The sequence below is a fragment of the Megascapheus bottae genome, chromosome 10 (genome assembly GCF_031878675.1).
Source record: "Megascapheus bottae isolate mThoBot1 chromosome 10, mThoBot2.hap1, whole genome shotgun sequence".
Lineage (NCBI taxonomy): Eukaryota > Metazoa > Chordata > Mammalia > Rodentia > Geomyidae > Megascapheus > Megascapheus bottae.
Window position 1 is genome coordinate 27,677,822 of NC_143518.1, and position 18,384 is coordinate 27,696,205.

Consider the following 18,384-nt stretch of genomic DNA (forward strand, 5'->3'; position numbering starts at 1 on the left):
AATAGAAGAGGCAATCCAAAATTTCATATGGAATAATAAAAGACCCCGTATAGCAAAAACACTTCTTAGCAGAAAGAACAGCACAGGAGGAATTTCAATACCAAACTTTAGACTCTATTACAGAGCAATAATTATCAAAACAGCTTGGTTCTGACACAAGAACAGGCCTGAAGACCAATGGAATAGAACTGAGGACCCAGATATTAAACCATAGACCTATGGCCACCTAATCTTTGACAAGGGAGCCAAAAAAATAGAATGGAAGAAAGATAGCCTCTTCAACAAGTGGTGCTGGCAGAACTGGTTAAGCACCTCCAGAAAACTAAAGTTGGACCCTTCTTTGTCACCCTGCACTAGAATTAACTCCAAATGGATCAAAGACCTGGAGGTAAAAGCTGACACACTGAAAACTTTACAAGAAGGAGTAGGAGATACACTAGGCCTCCTTGGCACAGGTCAAAACTTTCTTAATAAAGACCAAGAATCACAACAAATCAGAGAAAGGCTGGATAAGTGGGACTGCATTAAACTGCAGAGCTTTTGTATGGCAAAGGACATAGCTAGTAAATTAGCCATATAATGAATGATTGCTGTCCTTAATGTGCTATGTTATCTCTCATCTCTTTTGCTGTTCCTTGGTTATCTCATATTGTCACAATATCTCACTTTGTTATCTGATATATTGGATACATTTGTATTTGGTTACTTGAAAGTGGACACGGAAGGGGGGAAAACCAAGAGGGGGGTGGGGGGGAGGGTAATGGGGACCAAGACATGTGAAAGGGTATCAATGTATGTGAATTAATGCACCTTCTATCTGACAAATATCATGGAACCCTTTTATTAATTACAATAAAAATATTAAAAAGAAAAAAACATCTGTTACTTTAAAATAATGAAGGAGCCATAGAAATTAACCCTAATAAAATTCATGTGTCTGGCTGTTCACTTAAGATAGTATAAAGTCATTTCAGAAAATGTTCTACCTGGAAAGGAATCCAGTGGCAAGGAAGGGTTAGTGAGGAAACCAGTGCAGACCATGACTGCATCAAAGGTGGCTGAGTTTTGCTTCCCTTGATGCAGCGTGACTACTTCCCATTGCCCAGAAGTGGCAAAATCTGGGCGTTTTGTAACGCTGCAAACTTTAGTCTGAAAAAAAAAAAAAAACGGGAGAGAATCACAGACATAATTAGGAGTCTCCAATTTCCTTTAAGAGCTTGCTGGTTGACTTGCCAATTATTGACACTTCAAAAGATCTAGAGCACAGAATAAACACAAGCAGTAAGTATAGTCTTAGACCTCTAATTGGGCTATCAGACTCACTGTAATTTTTTGCATGAAAGTATTTTAATCTTGGATTTGTGATTTGCTCACATTGCATTTAAGTAGTTTGCTCAAATTCTTCCTGCAAGATTAAACCAAGATAATAACCCAGGTTCCTGATGTCCTTTTATGATTATTTTGTTTTCTGTTATGCAACTTTATTTTTAACAGAACACCCTCGTGAGTGTAGTAGAGATACGATTATTTATAAATGAAAATATAAATTTGGCCTCAACTATCTTAGCTTAGGAAAGGTCTAATAGAATATGTTGCTATAGTTTCCCAGATTGGAAGAATTATTTTAACTTTACAGGCTGGTGTTTCTGGGGGTAGTCCAAAGTTCAAATAGTCTGTTTGCTCACTGACTACATATATTTACATCACATATGTACTGATTTAGAAAGTATATTTATTTTTCATGATGCTGGGGAGCTAGGTTAGTACTCTACAGCTCCTGTAAAAGATATATGTGTTTAATAAATATAACACAATTCAAGCTTAAAAGCAAAAATTATTCACTTTTCAAAAATTTTGAAGAACAAGGACTTCTTATATGTTTCCTAATGCATTTGCTCTTTAGTTGATTATATTTAAAATGCCTATTAGGTTTCTACATTTGCATTAAGAACCCTGTGTTTTAGAAAAGGTACTATTATGACCTTCAGGCATGGCTCTAGTGCTTGTTTAGAAAAAGTGTTATTGGCCAGGAACAATGCCTCAACACTATAATCCTGATTACTTGGGAGTAGAGATGAGGGAAATCATAATTCAAGACTACTTGTTACCAGTTTTTCCTTTGTACCTTTTGTAGATACTTTGGTTTTATGGGATTCTTGGAATGATTCACAAGAAGCAAAGTTAAGATTATGAAAACTTTGTACAAAGTTAAGGGATTTGGATTTTTAAATAGAAAAGTCGTGGCACTGTATTGAATGCTTATACACAGAGATGGTTGTGCAGAGGTTAATTATGGCTCTATGAAATATAAATTAGAGAGGGCAGGAAAAAAGAAGAGAGTAGTTGAAAGTCCAAAATTCAATCTACTTATCTGCTTATGGAACCCAGTACTCAACTTTCCTCTGCCTGTCAACCCAGCAACAAAAAGAAAACACAAATAGGAAGATCTCAGTCCAGACTGAACCCAGCATAAAATGAGACCTTGTCTTGAAAATAGCCAGCAAGGAAGAAACTGTTGGACTGTCACAAGTGTTAGAGCATTTGCTTAGCAAGCGCATAGCCCTGGATTCAAAGTTCAGTATTGCCATTAAAAACAACAAAGTAATTATTTAATCTTACCACTTCTACACCTCATTTTAAGCACACAGACCTAGTCTAATGAGAGGTAATAGAATATGAGGGAATACTTCTGTTTGATACATTGATGTTTTATGTCTTACCTTGAATTGAATACATTTCAGAAGATCAAATCGGTTTGCATACATTCTGAGATATTCCAGGAAGAGGGCATTTGGCACAAAGTTTGGGTAGTCTTCTGGGAATGGAAAATCTGAGTAGCAGGACATTTCCTTGCTGCTATTGGAGACCACAGAGTTGTAGAGACTGGCTCTACCTTCTTCAACATCTTCCTGTGCAAACAGTGCACACTCATGAACATGCATGCATGAACACACACAGACACACAGACACACATACAGGAGATTAACATAAGCATTGATACTAGAGATGACCTAGATGAAATGTTCTACCACCTATTTTTCTAATGGATTTGATAGTCTTCATTAGGGAAATGATGAACATTAGACCTCAGTGAAAACTATATGACCCAAATTATTATTTCACTTATTAAATGGTAACAAATAACCTGTATAACTTCACCTGTTCATATTCATGCAGCATCACCAGGAAGTACAGGAAAATATAGAAATAGACGGGACACTAGAAGTAGGTTTTTGGTGATGGATCATTTCTAGATATTTTGTTTATATAGAATTCTTGGAATGATTAAGGAGATGCAAAGTTAAGATTATGAAGGTTTTAGACAAAGTTAAGGAATTTGGATTTTTGAACCAAAAAGTTAAGACACTCTATCGCATGCTTTCAACATGGCGATGATACTGAAAAGGTAAATATGGCTCTATAAAAGATAAATTAGAGGCAGGGAGTTTGGCCTAGTGGTAGCGTGCTTGCCTAGCATGCACCAAGACCCGGGTTCAATTCCATGGCACTACATACATAGAAAAAAGCTGGAAGTGGTGCTGAGGCTCAAGTGGTAAAGCTTTAGCCTTGAGAAAGTCCAAGGACAGTGCTCAGGCCCTGAGCTCAAGCCCAGGACTGGCAAAAAAAAAAGATAAATTAGAGAATGCAGCAAATAAGAGGATAGTTAAGTGTCCAAAATTCAGTCCACTTACTTGCTATTGGCACCTAATGCTCACTTTTCTTCTGGGTTATAGGAATAAGATGATAGCTACAATGAGCTATAATATTAATAAGGGAGAGTAAATAAACAGAGAAGAAGCTATATTATAGGTTAAAAAAAGCCCTGTCAATTGAAAACACATTGGGATCAGTTAGTGTAGGGAGAAATTTCATCCATGTTTCTTTGGCCTTCAAGAAGATGAAATACCTATTTCAAATAAAGTCAGTTTTGTTTTTTTAGTAAGGCTAAATTAACCCCCCCCCAACAATCCCACATATACCTACACCCTGTTTACGGAAGACTTAAGAGATTTATGTTTTACAATTTGTAAACATTTCTATAAAAATAGTTTAAAAATTATGACATTTAAAACTATTTAAGCATCTGACTTACTGGAGCTAGATAATCCTGGGAATTCTGTATTTGATGACATGTTAAAGCAAATAAGTAACAAAAATGGAGGTGAAAACCTTGCTGTTTCTCAAAACTTGAAGATATAATCCTAAAAGCAGGAAGAAGAAAAGCTTTCAGGAAATGCTGAAGGCTGTTACAAAGTAATGCATCACAGATGTTAGTAGAGCTTAAGGAGACTTGGCCCTTGGTTGTGGAATCTGAGATTGAACTCTGCTCTCTTCTCCCTTCCTTCCCACTGACTGTTTGTACTGGAAAAGTACAAGGTCTGTAGCATTTACCACATATACTGCAAGTCTCAGTATATGTCCCTTGTGAATGGTATTTGTGGGCCCTGGGCCCTTCCTCCAGTGTCTTCTTCAGTCAAAAATCTGCTCTAGCAATCTCCAGGCCCTCCAGAGCTTGCCCTTTACCCGTGTTAGCTGTCCACCCCCCTGGCACTGTCCTTGTGTGGCTCTGTCAATTGCCGCAGCACTTCCAAGTGTGGGAACACATGCTCCCCTGAGAATTGCTGGGGCCATTTTGGAGAAGAGTTTTATTCTCATAAGGGAAAAACAATAAGTGAAAGCTATATCGTGGAGAAACAGGCTTCAGGGAAAGTGAAAAGCAAAGTAACATGAATGGTGGGGTTTCTGGCCTCCACTTTGGGTTTATGGTCCCGTGAGAATAGCACCATCATTCACTGAGAAACTTCAGGATTCTATGTGCAGCTTCAATGCTTTGGATGTAGATCTTACCAGCACAGTCCCAGAGTCAGATGGCCTGGCTCAGGTCAGCTCTATATTTTTATTGGATAATCTTGGGAATTTTCCCAACCTCTCTGTGTCTCAGTTTCTTCATCTTTGTGTAGGAATACAATGACAGTACTTCCCAGGATAAACTGCAATGGGAATTACAAGGTATCTACAACAGTGCTCACTGAGCTTTCAATCAAGGGTAACTACTATACATGTTGTTTTTGTGTAATTTGCAAAGAAATTCTTTCTTAAGCTCTGGGGGCAGACTGTTGGCAATGAGTTACTACTAGGGTAAAGGTCTTTCTTTTCTTCTTTTAAAAAAGATGCAAAGGGGCTATCATAGAAGTTCTCTATCTAGCGAACCTTTTCTTTTCCTTTTTGCCTTTTTGGCTTGAACTCAGGGCCTGGGCACTGTCTCTAGGCTTGTTTGCTCAAGACTAGTGCTCTACCACATTGAGCCACAGCCCCATTTCCATTTTCTTTCTGGCAGTTAATTGGTGGTAATAGTCTCACAGACTTTCTTGCCCAGGTTGATTGTGAACTGTGATCTTTAGATCTCAGCCTCATAAGTAGCTAGGAGTACAGGTATAAGCCACCAGCATGTGGCTGAGAACTTCTCCTGATATGCACAATATTCCCAACTTCTATTCTTCATGGAGCATTATTTCTTTCTTTTCCTTTCAGAGGAAGAATGCTTGCTTGGTATATACAAAGGCCTAGGTTTGATTCTCTAGCACAATAGAACAAAGAGAGGGGAAAGAATGGAAAAGGCAGGGAAGGGAAGGGAGGAGGAGAAGAGAGACAACACTTCTCCCTGGTGAGTCAGGCACTCAGTAGAAGACACTATCCAGCTCTTGGATTTGTTTCACAGGAGAGCTGTGGAAGCATCAGAGAAAACAGAGAAGCCCCAGGAATGTAAGCCTCCTGAGTAGCTTATCAGGCTTACCCCACATGGACAATAGAATTTTAATAAATAGTTATTGAATAAGTGAGTGAAATGAGACCTACCAAGATTGCCAAACCTTCAGAAGTAGAGCCCCAATCCCTGATGTTTTTGGTTTTCTAGTGGTATGCTGTAGGCAGGGGGCAGGAGTTTAGGTAATGTCTTTATATAGCTTTGAGCTATATAGCTCTTCCTATTAGGAAATGGGAATTGTCTTTCCATGTGTTTTATTTTGTTTCTGTCTTTTGTCTCTTTTGTTTGCATCATGGGTTTTTGATGCTTATAACCTCAGTAGGAAGCCTCACATTGTATATGTAACTTTTGACATGCATAGAGTTATTAAAGGAAGTTCTTTAGCTTTTCAGTTCTGCAGGCTGTGGATGGGCTGTGTGTGTGTGTGTGTGTGTGTGTGTGTGTGTGTGTGTGTGTGTGTGTATGTGTGTGTGTGTGTGTGTATGTGTGTATATGTGTGTGGTTTGGGAAGGAGAAGAAAGGGACATCTCTAGAAAGACATACCAGACTCATAATATGTTGGAGCTTGAAGTCACCTTCAAGGTTATCTAGCTTTGGATTTTCAGTTAGGCTTTGGAGAATTTCAAGGTATTACAGAGGTGTCTGAAGAGGCTTCTGTGTCAAGGGAAGGCTGCTTCATAAGATGGGGGTGAATGTTCCTACTCCTTAGGTCCTTGGTAGCTCAGCACTCAACTGTTTCTCAAACTGGCTCCTTATTTTCATTTTATACAGAAGACACTAGAGGTGAAATGACTTATTAACTGACCTATTATCTTTACCCTGGCCCCTCTTTAACAGTCTTCTTAAGGCAAGGTTTTGATGGCATCTCATATTCTGCATAAAATTTTCTTCTGTCTATGTTTTTCCATTGCTCCAATTTTACTTACATCTCCTAAACCCTCTTTTCCTTCTATGCTGCCATGATTTCTACAAAGAATCAAGGTCTCCAGGTGTGTGTGTGTATGTGTGTGTGTGTGTGTGTGTGTGTGTGTGTGTGTGTGTGTGTGTACTCTGGCATCTCTATTTTATTTCCTGTGTTTGTTTTCCCTTTCCCTAGTGTCTGTATGTGTGTCTTATTTCCTCCTTTCTAGGACTAATTTCTCCATTTATACCAACTAATTTTATTCCTTCCATTTTCTGCAAGAATACTTTCTCAGTTAAGTCTTGTGTATTCAATCATTTCCTATAATCAAAGGTTTTTCCCTTTACCTACAAACATCTTTGGACCTTCCCACATGCACACATTTAAATGTAAACAACAACAGAAGCTCTCTAATATGCTCCTTACACATTGTTTCTGAAATGGAATAGGGAGAGAGATTCATCTGCTTTCTTCCCTTTCATTACTTCTCTTACATACATCCTATGCACTAGCAAGATCTTAGCTTATGGACATGCTTGGTACTTTTTCCCTTTCTGGTCCCTACAGCTCCATCTCGTCTGCTCATTGAAAACCTTCAAAGCTCATCTCCATTACCTTTCCTACAAAGCCTCCCCTGGCTTCTTGCCAGTGACTGTAATCCTGTCCACATTCCAATGCTTATAGCACTGTTTCTTACTTGCAAGATTTTAGCCTTCTTCCTTCTGCCTGACAACTTCCTGGTGCAGGGCAAAGCCTTCTCATTTTTGTATCCCCTGCAGAGCTCTCTGTATAGATGTTTGATCTGTCCAAGATATACAGCCAGTTGTACACAGCTGGATCTGAACCTGTAGCTCTTGATTCTTAATGAATTTTAGCGTCACCATTAGGCATCTGCTACCTAAATAAGGAACATTTTATTTTTTTTCTTTTTGGTGGAGGGGTCTTGTATCTCAAGAGACTACATATAGCTTTTGATCTTTGGGCTAACTTTGTTTTAACTACAATTATCTTAGCCAAATAACTTGAGCAATTTAATGGAGCCATATCTTCTGTTAGGCCAGTTCTTATTGGTTAGATGTGCTTAGATCTTAGTGTGTTAAGAGGGAATCTGAGACTCATCATTGGCTAGGTTAATTGCGTGATTAGTGTCTTTACTGAGTACAGAAGAAAAGTGTTTTGGTGCAGGTGACAGGTTCTGCCATCCTGTCAGAACACACATGATTTGAATCACGGGAATGAGTGTGTACTTTACCTAGTCTTCTTTGGAAGGTCTCCATGCACTAATGCTCACATTTCGTGGTTAGAGATAGTTTCACATTCTTTATATGTGTCAAGCTGGACTATGCTGGAGGACTGTGACTAAACAATCTAACTTTTCTGAAAGCTTTGCTTAGTGAGTTAGAAAATCATTACTTTATTCAAGCTCCAAATTCCTTCTATAATGGAGGAATGCCCAGTCTTTCTCTTTACTTCTCAGGAAATCTAGTTTACACCTTGCTCTCTCTCACTACTCTGACAGCTTTCCCCCCAGTACATCTAAAGTTTATGGGAAATATGATTTGAAGGAGTAGAAAACAATAAAACATGAGCTTTAGAGAGATTGGAGCCCTTGAGCTTGAAGAGTGCTTTCTTTTCATGGTTTCATTGGCCTGAAGCAGGACTGTTGTAATGGGTCTGGAATCCAGGCCAATCAAGGTTGAGCTTTATACTCCAGTACAGACTGTTACTGCTCAGATCTCAGATTGTGAATATCACCATTTGTTTTTTCCTTAGGGACAAAGAAAGGACTCTAAACTCATTTTTTTTTTAAACTTCTGATCTTTCCTAGCATTGCCAAGGCAGTTGGGGTTTTGATTATGGAACTTATACTGAGCTGGGTGTGGTCCGGACACAGATGGAATGGGACAGGGAAACCAGGAAAGTGAGTGAAAGCAGCTCAGTCCTGCAGACAGAGGCAATAACTCCTATGGTTACTCTAAAACACTGCAGTTTTGGGTTCCGCTTTGGATCCTCTACTTCTTCTACTCTTGCTTCCCCTTTTTTGCCTGCCTGAATCATTCCAGTCTCTCCCACAGTTTATGAGCTCCTCTGAAACATTTCTTGACCCTGGATAGCATTCATCAAGCTCGGGATACTTCCCCCTAGAGCTCAGCTGATGCTTCCTTTCTACTTCTAATAATTTCAGAAGTCCCTCCGGACACCGACCTCCAGCAGACACCTCCAGCCTTTGTGGGAACACAGAATGAACAGGTCCCTTTCTTATTCCAGTTAAACTCTTCCCCAGGAGACAAACGAAAAGCAGTGGGAACCTCACTTACGGTGAATCTCCACAGGCCGCCCAGGTCATCGCTCCTCTCGAAGCAGGTGGGCTCCAGTCCTTCCTCCAGGCAGCACTTGATAGAGGCCAGGCCACTGACCCCGGCTCCCACGATGGCCACGCGCTTGCCCATCTTCTCCTGTGTGGGGGAAAATGAATCAGAGCTTTATATCCATGGAAGCCTTACCCCACAATTGGCTGCTCTAACAAACCAGGGGGAGGGGGTAAAAAAAAGAAATTCCTCCATGTGAGTCCTCCCGTGTCTCTATGTGTGAATGTAAGGAGGGAAATGTCACTGGTTTAAGCACTGTGTGTGCTCCTGTTCCTGCCCCTCCCTCAGAGCTGGCGCCCTGTGGTAATCCTGAAAGCTGTGGTCCTCAGTACTGCTTGTAGTTTCTGGCAGTGTGGCTGAAATTGGACCCTTGGGTGTGGGGAAGAGTCTTACATTCTGGCCTGGGTTGCATCCAGCCTCCCCTTCCAACCCTCCAGGCTGAGGAAGCAGCAGAGAAAGAGAAGATGATCTTGTCAAACAGCCAGGTTCAGATGGGTGAGGGGACATTAAACAGCCGCTGGTGGGGTGGAGTTGGGACTAGGAGCCAAGACACTTGTGACTCTCCTGATGCTCCTACCCACAGCGGTGTGCACGCCCATCTGTCTCTGGCATATGGCTGTGGCCCAGCAAATCACCAGGGGGAGGAAAGTGGGGAGGGGCTGGGCAGTTGCAGAGAAAAGGCAGACATGGAAGACTGTGCCTCCTGCTTCAGCCTGATAGGAATTCCTCCTTTGTTGGGGGGGGAGGGGCGGACCATGGCACAGATGGGAAACATCTGCTTCCAATCCTTGGGTTAACAGCCAGGACTGCTGTGAGACAGTACAGTATGTTGATTTAAGCAATCACCTCTGTCAGTTACTACCATGTGATCTTAGGCAATTTATTTAATGTCGCTGTGCAGCATATAAGGGGAGAAAATACTCAGGTGAGTTCACACAGGATAGTTCCTGGAACATAGTAAATACTCAATAAATGTAAGCTGAAAGTACTTCCATAACTGTTTCTTCTGCTTTTTGTTTTTAATACAAAATTATTCCTATAGTATTTCTGGTTAATAGTACACATATTGAACAAAAATCAAATGGTGTTAGATGTTGCTTCCCACTGTGTTTTTGAGATCATTTTATCTGCTCAAGTTTTTAGATTTTCAGAAGCACAAGAAAAAATCCCAAAGACACAGATTTCCTGAAAATTTGCTCTGTGTGTGTGTGTGTGTGTGTGTGTGTGTGTGTGTGTGTGTGTGTGTGGCTGGGAACTGGTCTTCCGCTTTCTTCTTCAAGTGGTGCTTTGTCACACAAGCCACAGCTCCACTTCCAGTTTTTTGGTAGTTAATTGGAGACATGAGTCCAGCTCATTAGAGCTAAAGCACCAGGCTATTTGCTATTTTCTTTTTTTCATAAGTGAATTCTCCTCAAAGCTGGAGTTCAACAATTTGCATTTGTAGTATTGGGAACCTGAGAGAAGTTCCATCCAGAGTGACTTCGCCTTCTTTGTTCTCTTCTGTGTTCCTTGGTCTAAGGCAGCACTTGAGCCATGATATAATAGATGTTTAGTAACTATTTCTTCAGTGAAAATGTCTTTTTTTTTCTGTGTCTGTAAAAGTGTTGCAATGCTGGTTGTTTCCCATTGCAGGAAGAGCAAGTAGTAGATTCTTCTTGGAGAAGTCATGCTTTCAGATCTTCATGGGTACCCCAAATTCAAGAGTTGTACGTAATTTGCCCTCATTGGGCAGAAGAGTAGACATTGTATTTATACAGGGAGTTGCAGGGTGGGTACTGGGGGGAGACTCACTTGTTTTAGATCACTGACAGGAAAACTGCTAAACCCCTTCAATCTCCAGCTTCCTCACTTACAAAAACTATTTGAGGGGCAGACTTCTATGTTGCCCTGATACTTTGTTTTCTTCTAAGGCCCCCCAAATGCAGCCCAGGCTCCCCAAATCTATGATTCGATTTCATGTGCATAAAATCCAGTGGGGAATGAAGTAAGAAGACTGGGTCTATGCCCTAGATCTTGGCCCTTCATATCCCCTGAATTTGATTCTGTATACCTTGTGTGGTTTTGGCTTATATAAGCTTTGTGCTAGCTGCCTTCGGGGTTGCTGGTCTTCGAGTCAAGAATCTACCAGCACTCCTCTAAAATAAAGATTCATAATTTGGCCTCTTAAGAAGTGGCTTCTCTGTTTCTCATAACTGAGTTTCTCCCAATGAGGGGGAAATTATGTAGAACTCTTGACCATGTAGTACCCAGCAAGATCTAAAGCATGACTTCTCTGAAAAGAATCTACTACTAGCTCTGCCTGCCATGGGAAGTAACCAGTCCTAAAACACTTTGATAGACACCAGACATCTAATAAAAGAATATCCACTTTTATGAATAAAATGAGTAGGAAGTCAGCAAGTGTGATCAGAGCCAGCCACTTAGAATCATGACAGGATAACAGAGATATAAGCTGGTTACTTTTGGGAGGGTGAGGAACCATTTCCAAGAGCTGGGTTAAGGAGAGTGAGGTAATTCCCCTGGTGTGGCTTCACTGAAACTGGAGAGCAGGTCAGCCGAGGAAGCATGATGCTTCTGGAGAGAGTGAGGCATAGTCACCTCCTGTTGGGTCCAGAGAAGATGCTCAAGCCAGATGGATGGACTCTGACATAACAAGGATCAGTTTTGGATATTTCTTTGTCTAGGATGTTGTAGTATCAGATATAAACTTAATGACTAGAAAGCACATAATCTGGTTCAGTAAGGAGGAAAAGGAAAAGCATATAAACAGTGCCTTTTAATCCAAGGACCTAGAGATGATAAGATGGATTCTCCTCCTTTTGGGGGCACCGGGACAGGAATTAAGAATTGTTAGAACATTTTAAATACTTGGTCGATTATAGTGATCCGTGTTTATTATCACAGCCACTTGAGAAACAGTAGGAAGTTCTCAATTCCAGGCCAGCCCAGCCAAAAAAAATAGCAAGATTCCATTTGAACAGACTAAACTGACTAAAGTGGGTGTGATAGAACATACTTGTGATCCTAGGTACATAAGAGGCTGTAGGTATGAGGATTGTAGTCTGAGATTGGTCTTGGGAAAATTAATGTGAGACTGAAAAATAACTACAGCTGAGAACAAAGCTGGAGGTATAGCTTGAGTGGTAGAGCATCCCGATTTGAGGCCTTGAATTCCACCAAGGTATGTTCTTGTGTGTGTGTGTGTGTGTGTGTGTGTGTGTGTGTGTGTGTGTGTGTGCCTATCTGTCTATGTGTCTGTCTGTCTCTCATCTATCTTAATTGATGATCATGGTAAGCTCTTATTACTTATTTTTCCTTTAAATAAGTTAGCATGGAACAGTTTGCCTCTCTAATTCACAGTTGTCTGACCATCCCTTGTACCTCAGAAGCTTTGTAGCCAGCTGGACTTCCCTCATATTTACCCAGCTGCTTTAACATTCTATAGATGCCTTGAGGAAGCGCCATAGCAAGTGAAACTGCTTGCTACTGAAGCGCTATGTTGGCTATAGAAGGCATTGGTCCATAACTTGTGCTGTTTCAATAAGTTGAGCTGATACTTTATTTGCCATCACAAGCTTTGGGGAAGCACTGTATGATCTTGCTTGTCCTGAAGACATTTTGTTTTTTTTTCTTTTTATTGTATTTTATTTTCTGAATACTGTATAGAGTAGTTACAGTTAACATTAAGCAGGTAATGGGTATGTTACTTCTCATGTTTCTGTCCCCCTTTCCCTTCTTCCCACTCCTCCCAATTATCTTGTTTCCCCCTTCCCTATTTTAATTAAACAATAAGTGTATATACAGGATACTAGGTAACAAAGTCAGATACAGTAACCTTATGAGATCAACCATAGTGAAAAAAAATAGAAAAGAAATAACTTCACATAATACATTAACAACATCAATCATAAAAACAAACTTCTTGTTTCCATAACCTAGAGTTCATTTCATTTAGTCTTATCCTGTATGACCATATGTACATAGGTTTTAAGGTCCCGTGATCCTCTGCTAGGAGAATCCTAGATGTGTACTAATTATTACAAATGAGGGAAGCCAGGGGGCCTATGCTCCTCTGGGTCTGGCTTACTTCATTTCATAAGTTTTTTTTTCAAGTCTGAAGCCATTTTCATCCAGGCTAGAAGGAGGCTTATGATTGGTGCAAACACAGTCCTTCATTTGCAGAGGGACTGTGTGATTGGTCTGGATCCCTTGTCACATCTCCTATCTGTTTTAGAAGCAGGTTGTCAAGAATGAGGCAGGCAAGAGAAACTTTTCTATGTTGCCCTCTCGTTAGAGCATTAGGCCTGATAAAAGGCTGCCCTGAAAAGGCCTTCTCTGGATGACTTTTGATCTTTATCATTAGTGTATCCGGCTAAGCTGGTACATGAAGAAAGAATGATGTAAGCAGATAGTGGAGCAATGGCCGTGTGGAAGGTGGTAGTGGCGGCAGTAGAGGTAGGCTAATAGCTTTCTCTAGGGTAGTAATCAGTCTGGTAGCCAAATCAAATTCAAAAATTAAAAAAGAATGATGAGATTTGTAGAAAGCACTAAGACCACGGTATGCCTATGTACAATCTACAGCAAAGGCATGAAGGAGATGTTAACACTGACTTTCGGGTGGTAGGAAAGCAAGAGAGAGGGATATGATGTGAATGGGTAAGACTTCAGCAAGCACAGAGATGGAAAAAGTGGACTGACAGTCAGGGCTTCTTGTTTTTTGGGTGCTTGCCTTTCTTTGTCTCCTGGAGCAACTACAGCATGTTGCTCACAGGAGTGAGCTGCATTGTACTGTCAATTAACTTGATCACAGCCTGAGGTTGTATGCTTCCCCAAAGTAGTACATTTTCTTCAGTGCATCTTCTAGAAGCACTACTAGAAGCAGTGCTCGAGCGGTAATAGTTGTTGCAATAATAGTTGATGATGAGTTGATTTCTTATTAGGTAATGTGAATTAATCCATTATCGTCAATGATTTTAATTAAAAATACTTGGGGAATATATTGAGGCAACCAGATAGTTCTGTCTCAGAATGACATCTTATTGATTGTATATTACATAGAAATCTTTCCTTACATGAATTAGGTAAGCTTTTAGGCATTTATGAGCTGGATTCCTGGGTTTGAAGTTCAGAGCTGGTTCATTATCATGGACATATTTTGAGCTAGTAATTTAAAATTTCTGTGTCAGAGTTTCCTTCTCTATAATATGAAACTAGACATATAACTGGTTTCAGACATTGTAAGCTATTGTCAACTAATGTATAAGAAGCTTAGCACTGTACTTAAGGTATGCTACTTCCCCTTCTGCAGATGCTATTTTCAAATCCTTCCAAGAGTTTTCTGTAATTATTTGCCTTAACAATTTTAGGCTTCTTTCCAAAGTTATGGAATATTTGGTTTCATTGCCACTGGGGATAACTAAAAAAATAACCTAAAATTATTATAATCATCATTTTTTTTTGCCAGTTCTGGAGTTTGAACTCGGGGCCTGGGCATTGTCCTTGAGCTTTATCAAGGCTAGTACTTGAGCCACAACATCACTTCTGGCTTTTTCTGTATATGTGGTAACAAGGAATGGAACCCAGGGCTTCATGCATGCTAAGTGAGCACTCTACCACTAGGCCCTAAAAAATATTTTTAACAGAAAATTAAAGTGTACATTTTGTCTTGTATGTAAGTTTATCTGTTTGGGGGAGGATCAGGGGGGCACAGAAATGGTATGACAAAGGATGAAGTAATTCAGCAGTGGTACTCACTAGACACTATGTTGAAAATGAACTGTACAACTTGAGGGGGGAGGGGGTTCAAAAGGGCAAAATTGGGAGAAAACGAGGGAAAAGGTGACACTGTTCCAAAAGAAATGTATTAATTACCTGACTTAACCCTTCATTTCGTACTCAGTATCTGACTATAGCCACCTTTACAATAACTAGAAAATTAATAAAAAGAAAGTTAAGGGCCGGGAGTTTGGCCTAGTGGTTAAAGTGCTTGCCTAGCATGCACGAAGACCCGGGTTCTATTCCTCGGTACCACATACATAGAAAAAAGCCGGAAGTAGTGCTGAGGCTCAAGTGGTAGAGCTCCAGTCTTAAGAAACTCCAAGGACAGTGCTCAGGCCCTGAGCTCATTCATTCTATGGCTTTTGTTTCCTTATCCTGGAGGTCCTTACATTTAGTGTCATACTATTTGGCCTAATGTCTCTAGATTTTGTTCTATTGTAAATCTCTTCTAGGAGAGCCCAAGGTTTCTACTGGAAATCTATCATTTTTTAAGTGACAAAAATCTTTGTTAATTCTAACTATATGTGAAAGAAAAAAATCCAATGGATTAAAAATATAAATAAATAAATCTGTCACGAAAGGTAAATTTATAACAAAAAGCAAATAAAGTACTTTAAACTACATAAAATTGTGCAATGAGTTGGAACGTCACTCTCAGTTGCCCAAGATTTACTAATTTTTAACCAGAAGGTTACAAGTTACAATGTCCACCGCCCTTCCCCTGGATCGAATTCAGTGCTCTCTACTTCAAAGAAGTAAAATGCAAATATGCAGTTTACCAAAGTCATATTAATTGGTGCCTTCAATCTATTAAGATAACATAGGAGAGATGAAAGCTGAGGTTAGGGGTTTCATTTCCAAACCACAGAGTGCCTGAGAGAACTGAACATTTTGAGGAAAGTGTAGTGGCATTTGTTCTGTTGAGCACTCAGCATTAAAGGCATCTGACAGTGTTAGCATGTGATTGACAGTATTCCATTTGGTTGGGCAATTGCTACAAGAAAATTAAGGTTGGGGAGGGGGAAGAAATGAGGAGGTCATGTCTTCTCCAGTTTCAAGATTTGAAAAGTCGATCAATGCTCATCAAACACATGAATCCAATGATAGCATACTTATGATTAAGGAAAAATACAAATATTTTTTCTTTCATTCTCTTCACTATTTGTTCAAACAACACGTTTAGAATATACATACTAATTTGGTTAATTAAACCTAACTACTTAACAAGAGGAATTATGGTATAGAGACAGTGTGAAGAAAGGATTTGCATAGTAAGGGCCCTTCTAACAGAACAAATTTGGGAAACTCTAGACAAGTGTCTTTTCTTTCTGAGAATTTCTTTTTTTTTAACCTGGAGACTATCTATTCGTGTCAGATCAGTGTGAGCCCAGCAATGGATGGATCAACCAGAGTTTAACAGTTGCTAGTATAGCTCACCTCTGTATTAGGTAGGATGGTGTCTTCATTGGTGCTGTTGGATATGCTGTTAATTAACTAATTATAAATTTATAAGTGTTTGTTTATAAGAAATTAAAAAATAGCCAACTAAATGCTTAACCCATAGTATCGAGTATACTCAAGAAGCATTAAGACATTTCATATCAGGAATAAGGATATAGGACAAGAAATAGAACATCAAGGCTGTGTGTGATTTGAAAGAAAAGTTCAGGTAAGATCAGAGCATAGAGTTTAGTACCATGCTGTGTGATTGTGTTAGGTTCTCTGTCTGTCTGTCTGTCTGTCTGTCTGTCTCTCAAGAATGCATGTACCTGCACTCCTCCAGACTAGTTTACCCTGGCATCGCTAATTTTTCTGTTAAAGTTGCATTATAAAAATGGCACCATTGGCAGAATACTGGTGGTCCTAGATTATATAATGATATGACAGTATATACTTAATTTGGCCATGGCCTTTAAGGTATAATCAGATGTAAGATTCAGATGGATGGTAGTGTGTGTGTGTGTGTGTGTGTGTGTGTGTGTGTGTGTGTGTGTGTGTGTGTGTGTATGATGTCCAGTTAGTATTTACAAACTGGTGCATAGCTAGGCAGGCCTGAGGTAGAGAAGGACCAGACTTTGGGATTGTAGCCTCTAATGACAGCTTACTTCCTCAAGTCTGTTTCAAACAACTACTGTTTTACACAAATACTGCCAGTTACAAGGTCATATCAGGTTCTCTAGAACATAGGGGAATCTAAGTAACTAGGCACTAAGACTAAATTCTTCCACTGATAAAATACAGATATAATTGAACAGGCTATTTAGAAATCATCTGCAAATTCATATTTAGCATAATATGCATTTAGTTAGAAGTGGAGATTGACAAAAACCCCCAACAATAGCTTAAAAATCAAGAACGTTTCACTTTGACACATAGAATGGAGCATGAAACATTTCTAAGAACAGAACAATTCAGAGAGGTCAACACCGATTATCAAGTCTCAAGGATCCTTGCTTCTTGGTTTGTAATTAGACCAAATATCAACACGTGATTGACAAGTCTCCCCAGCTATTGTCTCAAAACTATGATAGAAATTACTGATGGAAACATGTAAGGAAAATAACTAAGTTCCCTGCATTAGAAATCCATGTTTTGTTTTTTTTTCCTTTAACTCAGCTAAATAATTTACCCAGCAGCGTACTTACTAGTATACACAGAAGACTCAAAAATATCTCACTTGAGATATCTCATTTGCTTCATACTTTGGAGCAAGTAGTGTCTGTATAGCTTTTCCAGGATCGTGGGCAAAGGGAGCCTGTGTTCTGGTGAAATGATTCTGTCTCAAAGCACAATAGCAAAACAGGAAAAGTTCCAGCCCTACCTTCCTCATCCAAAAGCAACCAGAGATTATATCTGGTTACTTACTTTATATACTTACAATGTCTGGTGCCAATAGCTCTTCCTCAGTTGAGATTCTGGATCAAGCAAAAATCTAGTCTCTAGGAGCCAGTCTAAGCGATAAGAAATGCTATGCAGAATTTTTTAGCCCAGTGTTAGCTGTTGTTTATATTTCTGCTTGGTTGATCCCAGCAGTGATATGCCAAGACAAACACTGGTGATATGTACTTTAAACTCATTCTTCTGTCTGCAAAAGATAGGGTCACTTAGGGGGAGCCCCAGGGACATTCCCAGTGTTTACCTATTTTACTCTTTGAAGGGACAAGAATAAAACAGAACAATTATGTTAACAGCTGTGATGGTTTCTTCCATTTCATAGTTAAAAAGAAATGTTTTATATTCAATGATTTATATTAGCTGGATTAGTAAATTTGAAATTTAAAACTCATTGAAGTTCAGAGGACTGCTCAGGAATTTGGGAAATGTAAGACAGATATAGTAAAGGTGATCTACAGAGGCATTACAGTTACATAAAGAAGGTAATGAGTATATTTATTTCTTCTTCTTCTTCTTCTTCTTCTTCTTCTTCTTCTTCTTCTTCTTCTTCTTCTTCTTCTTCTTCTTCTTCTTCTTCTTCTTCTTCTTCTTCTTCTTTTGTTTGTCATGGGTCTTGAACACTGGGCTTAGGAGCTGTCCCTGAGCTTTTCAGCTCAAGGCTATTGCTGTACACCTTG

At 39.6% G+C, this 18,384-nt stretch overlaps 1 protein-coding gene across 1 annotated transcript in view; it reads right to left on the reverse strand.

Annotated features, from left to right (window-relative positions):
• LOC150057783 (flavin-containing monooxygenase 1) overlaps positions 1 to 17,790 on the reverse strand; it is a 31,948-nt gene extending 14,158 nt beyond the window's left edge. Inside the window, exons 1-4 of the mRNA XM_090340462.1 lie at positions 17,691 to 17,790; positions 8,984 to 9,121; positions 2,721 to 2,909; positions 987 to 1,149 (exon numbers count right to left, since the gene is read on the reverse strand). Of these exons, the coding sequence (XP_090196588.1) occupies positions 987 to 1,149; positions 2,721 to 2,909; positions 8,984 to 9,115 (484 nt within the window). The 5' untranslated portion in view covers positions 9,116 to 9,121; positions 17,691 to 17,790. The remainder of the gene's footprint in view (positions 1 to 986; positions 1,150 to 2,720; positions 2,910 to 8,983; positions 9,122 to 17,690) is intronic.
• Positions 17,791 to 18,384: the final 594 nt, after the last annotated feature.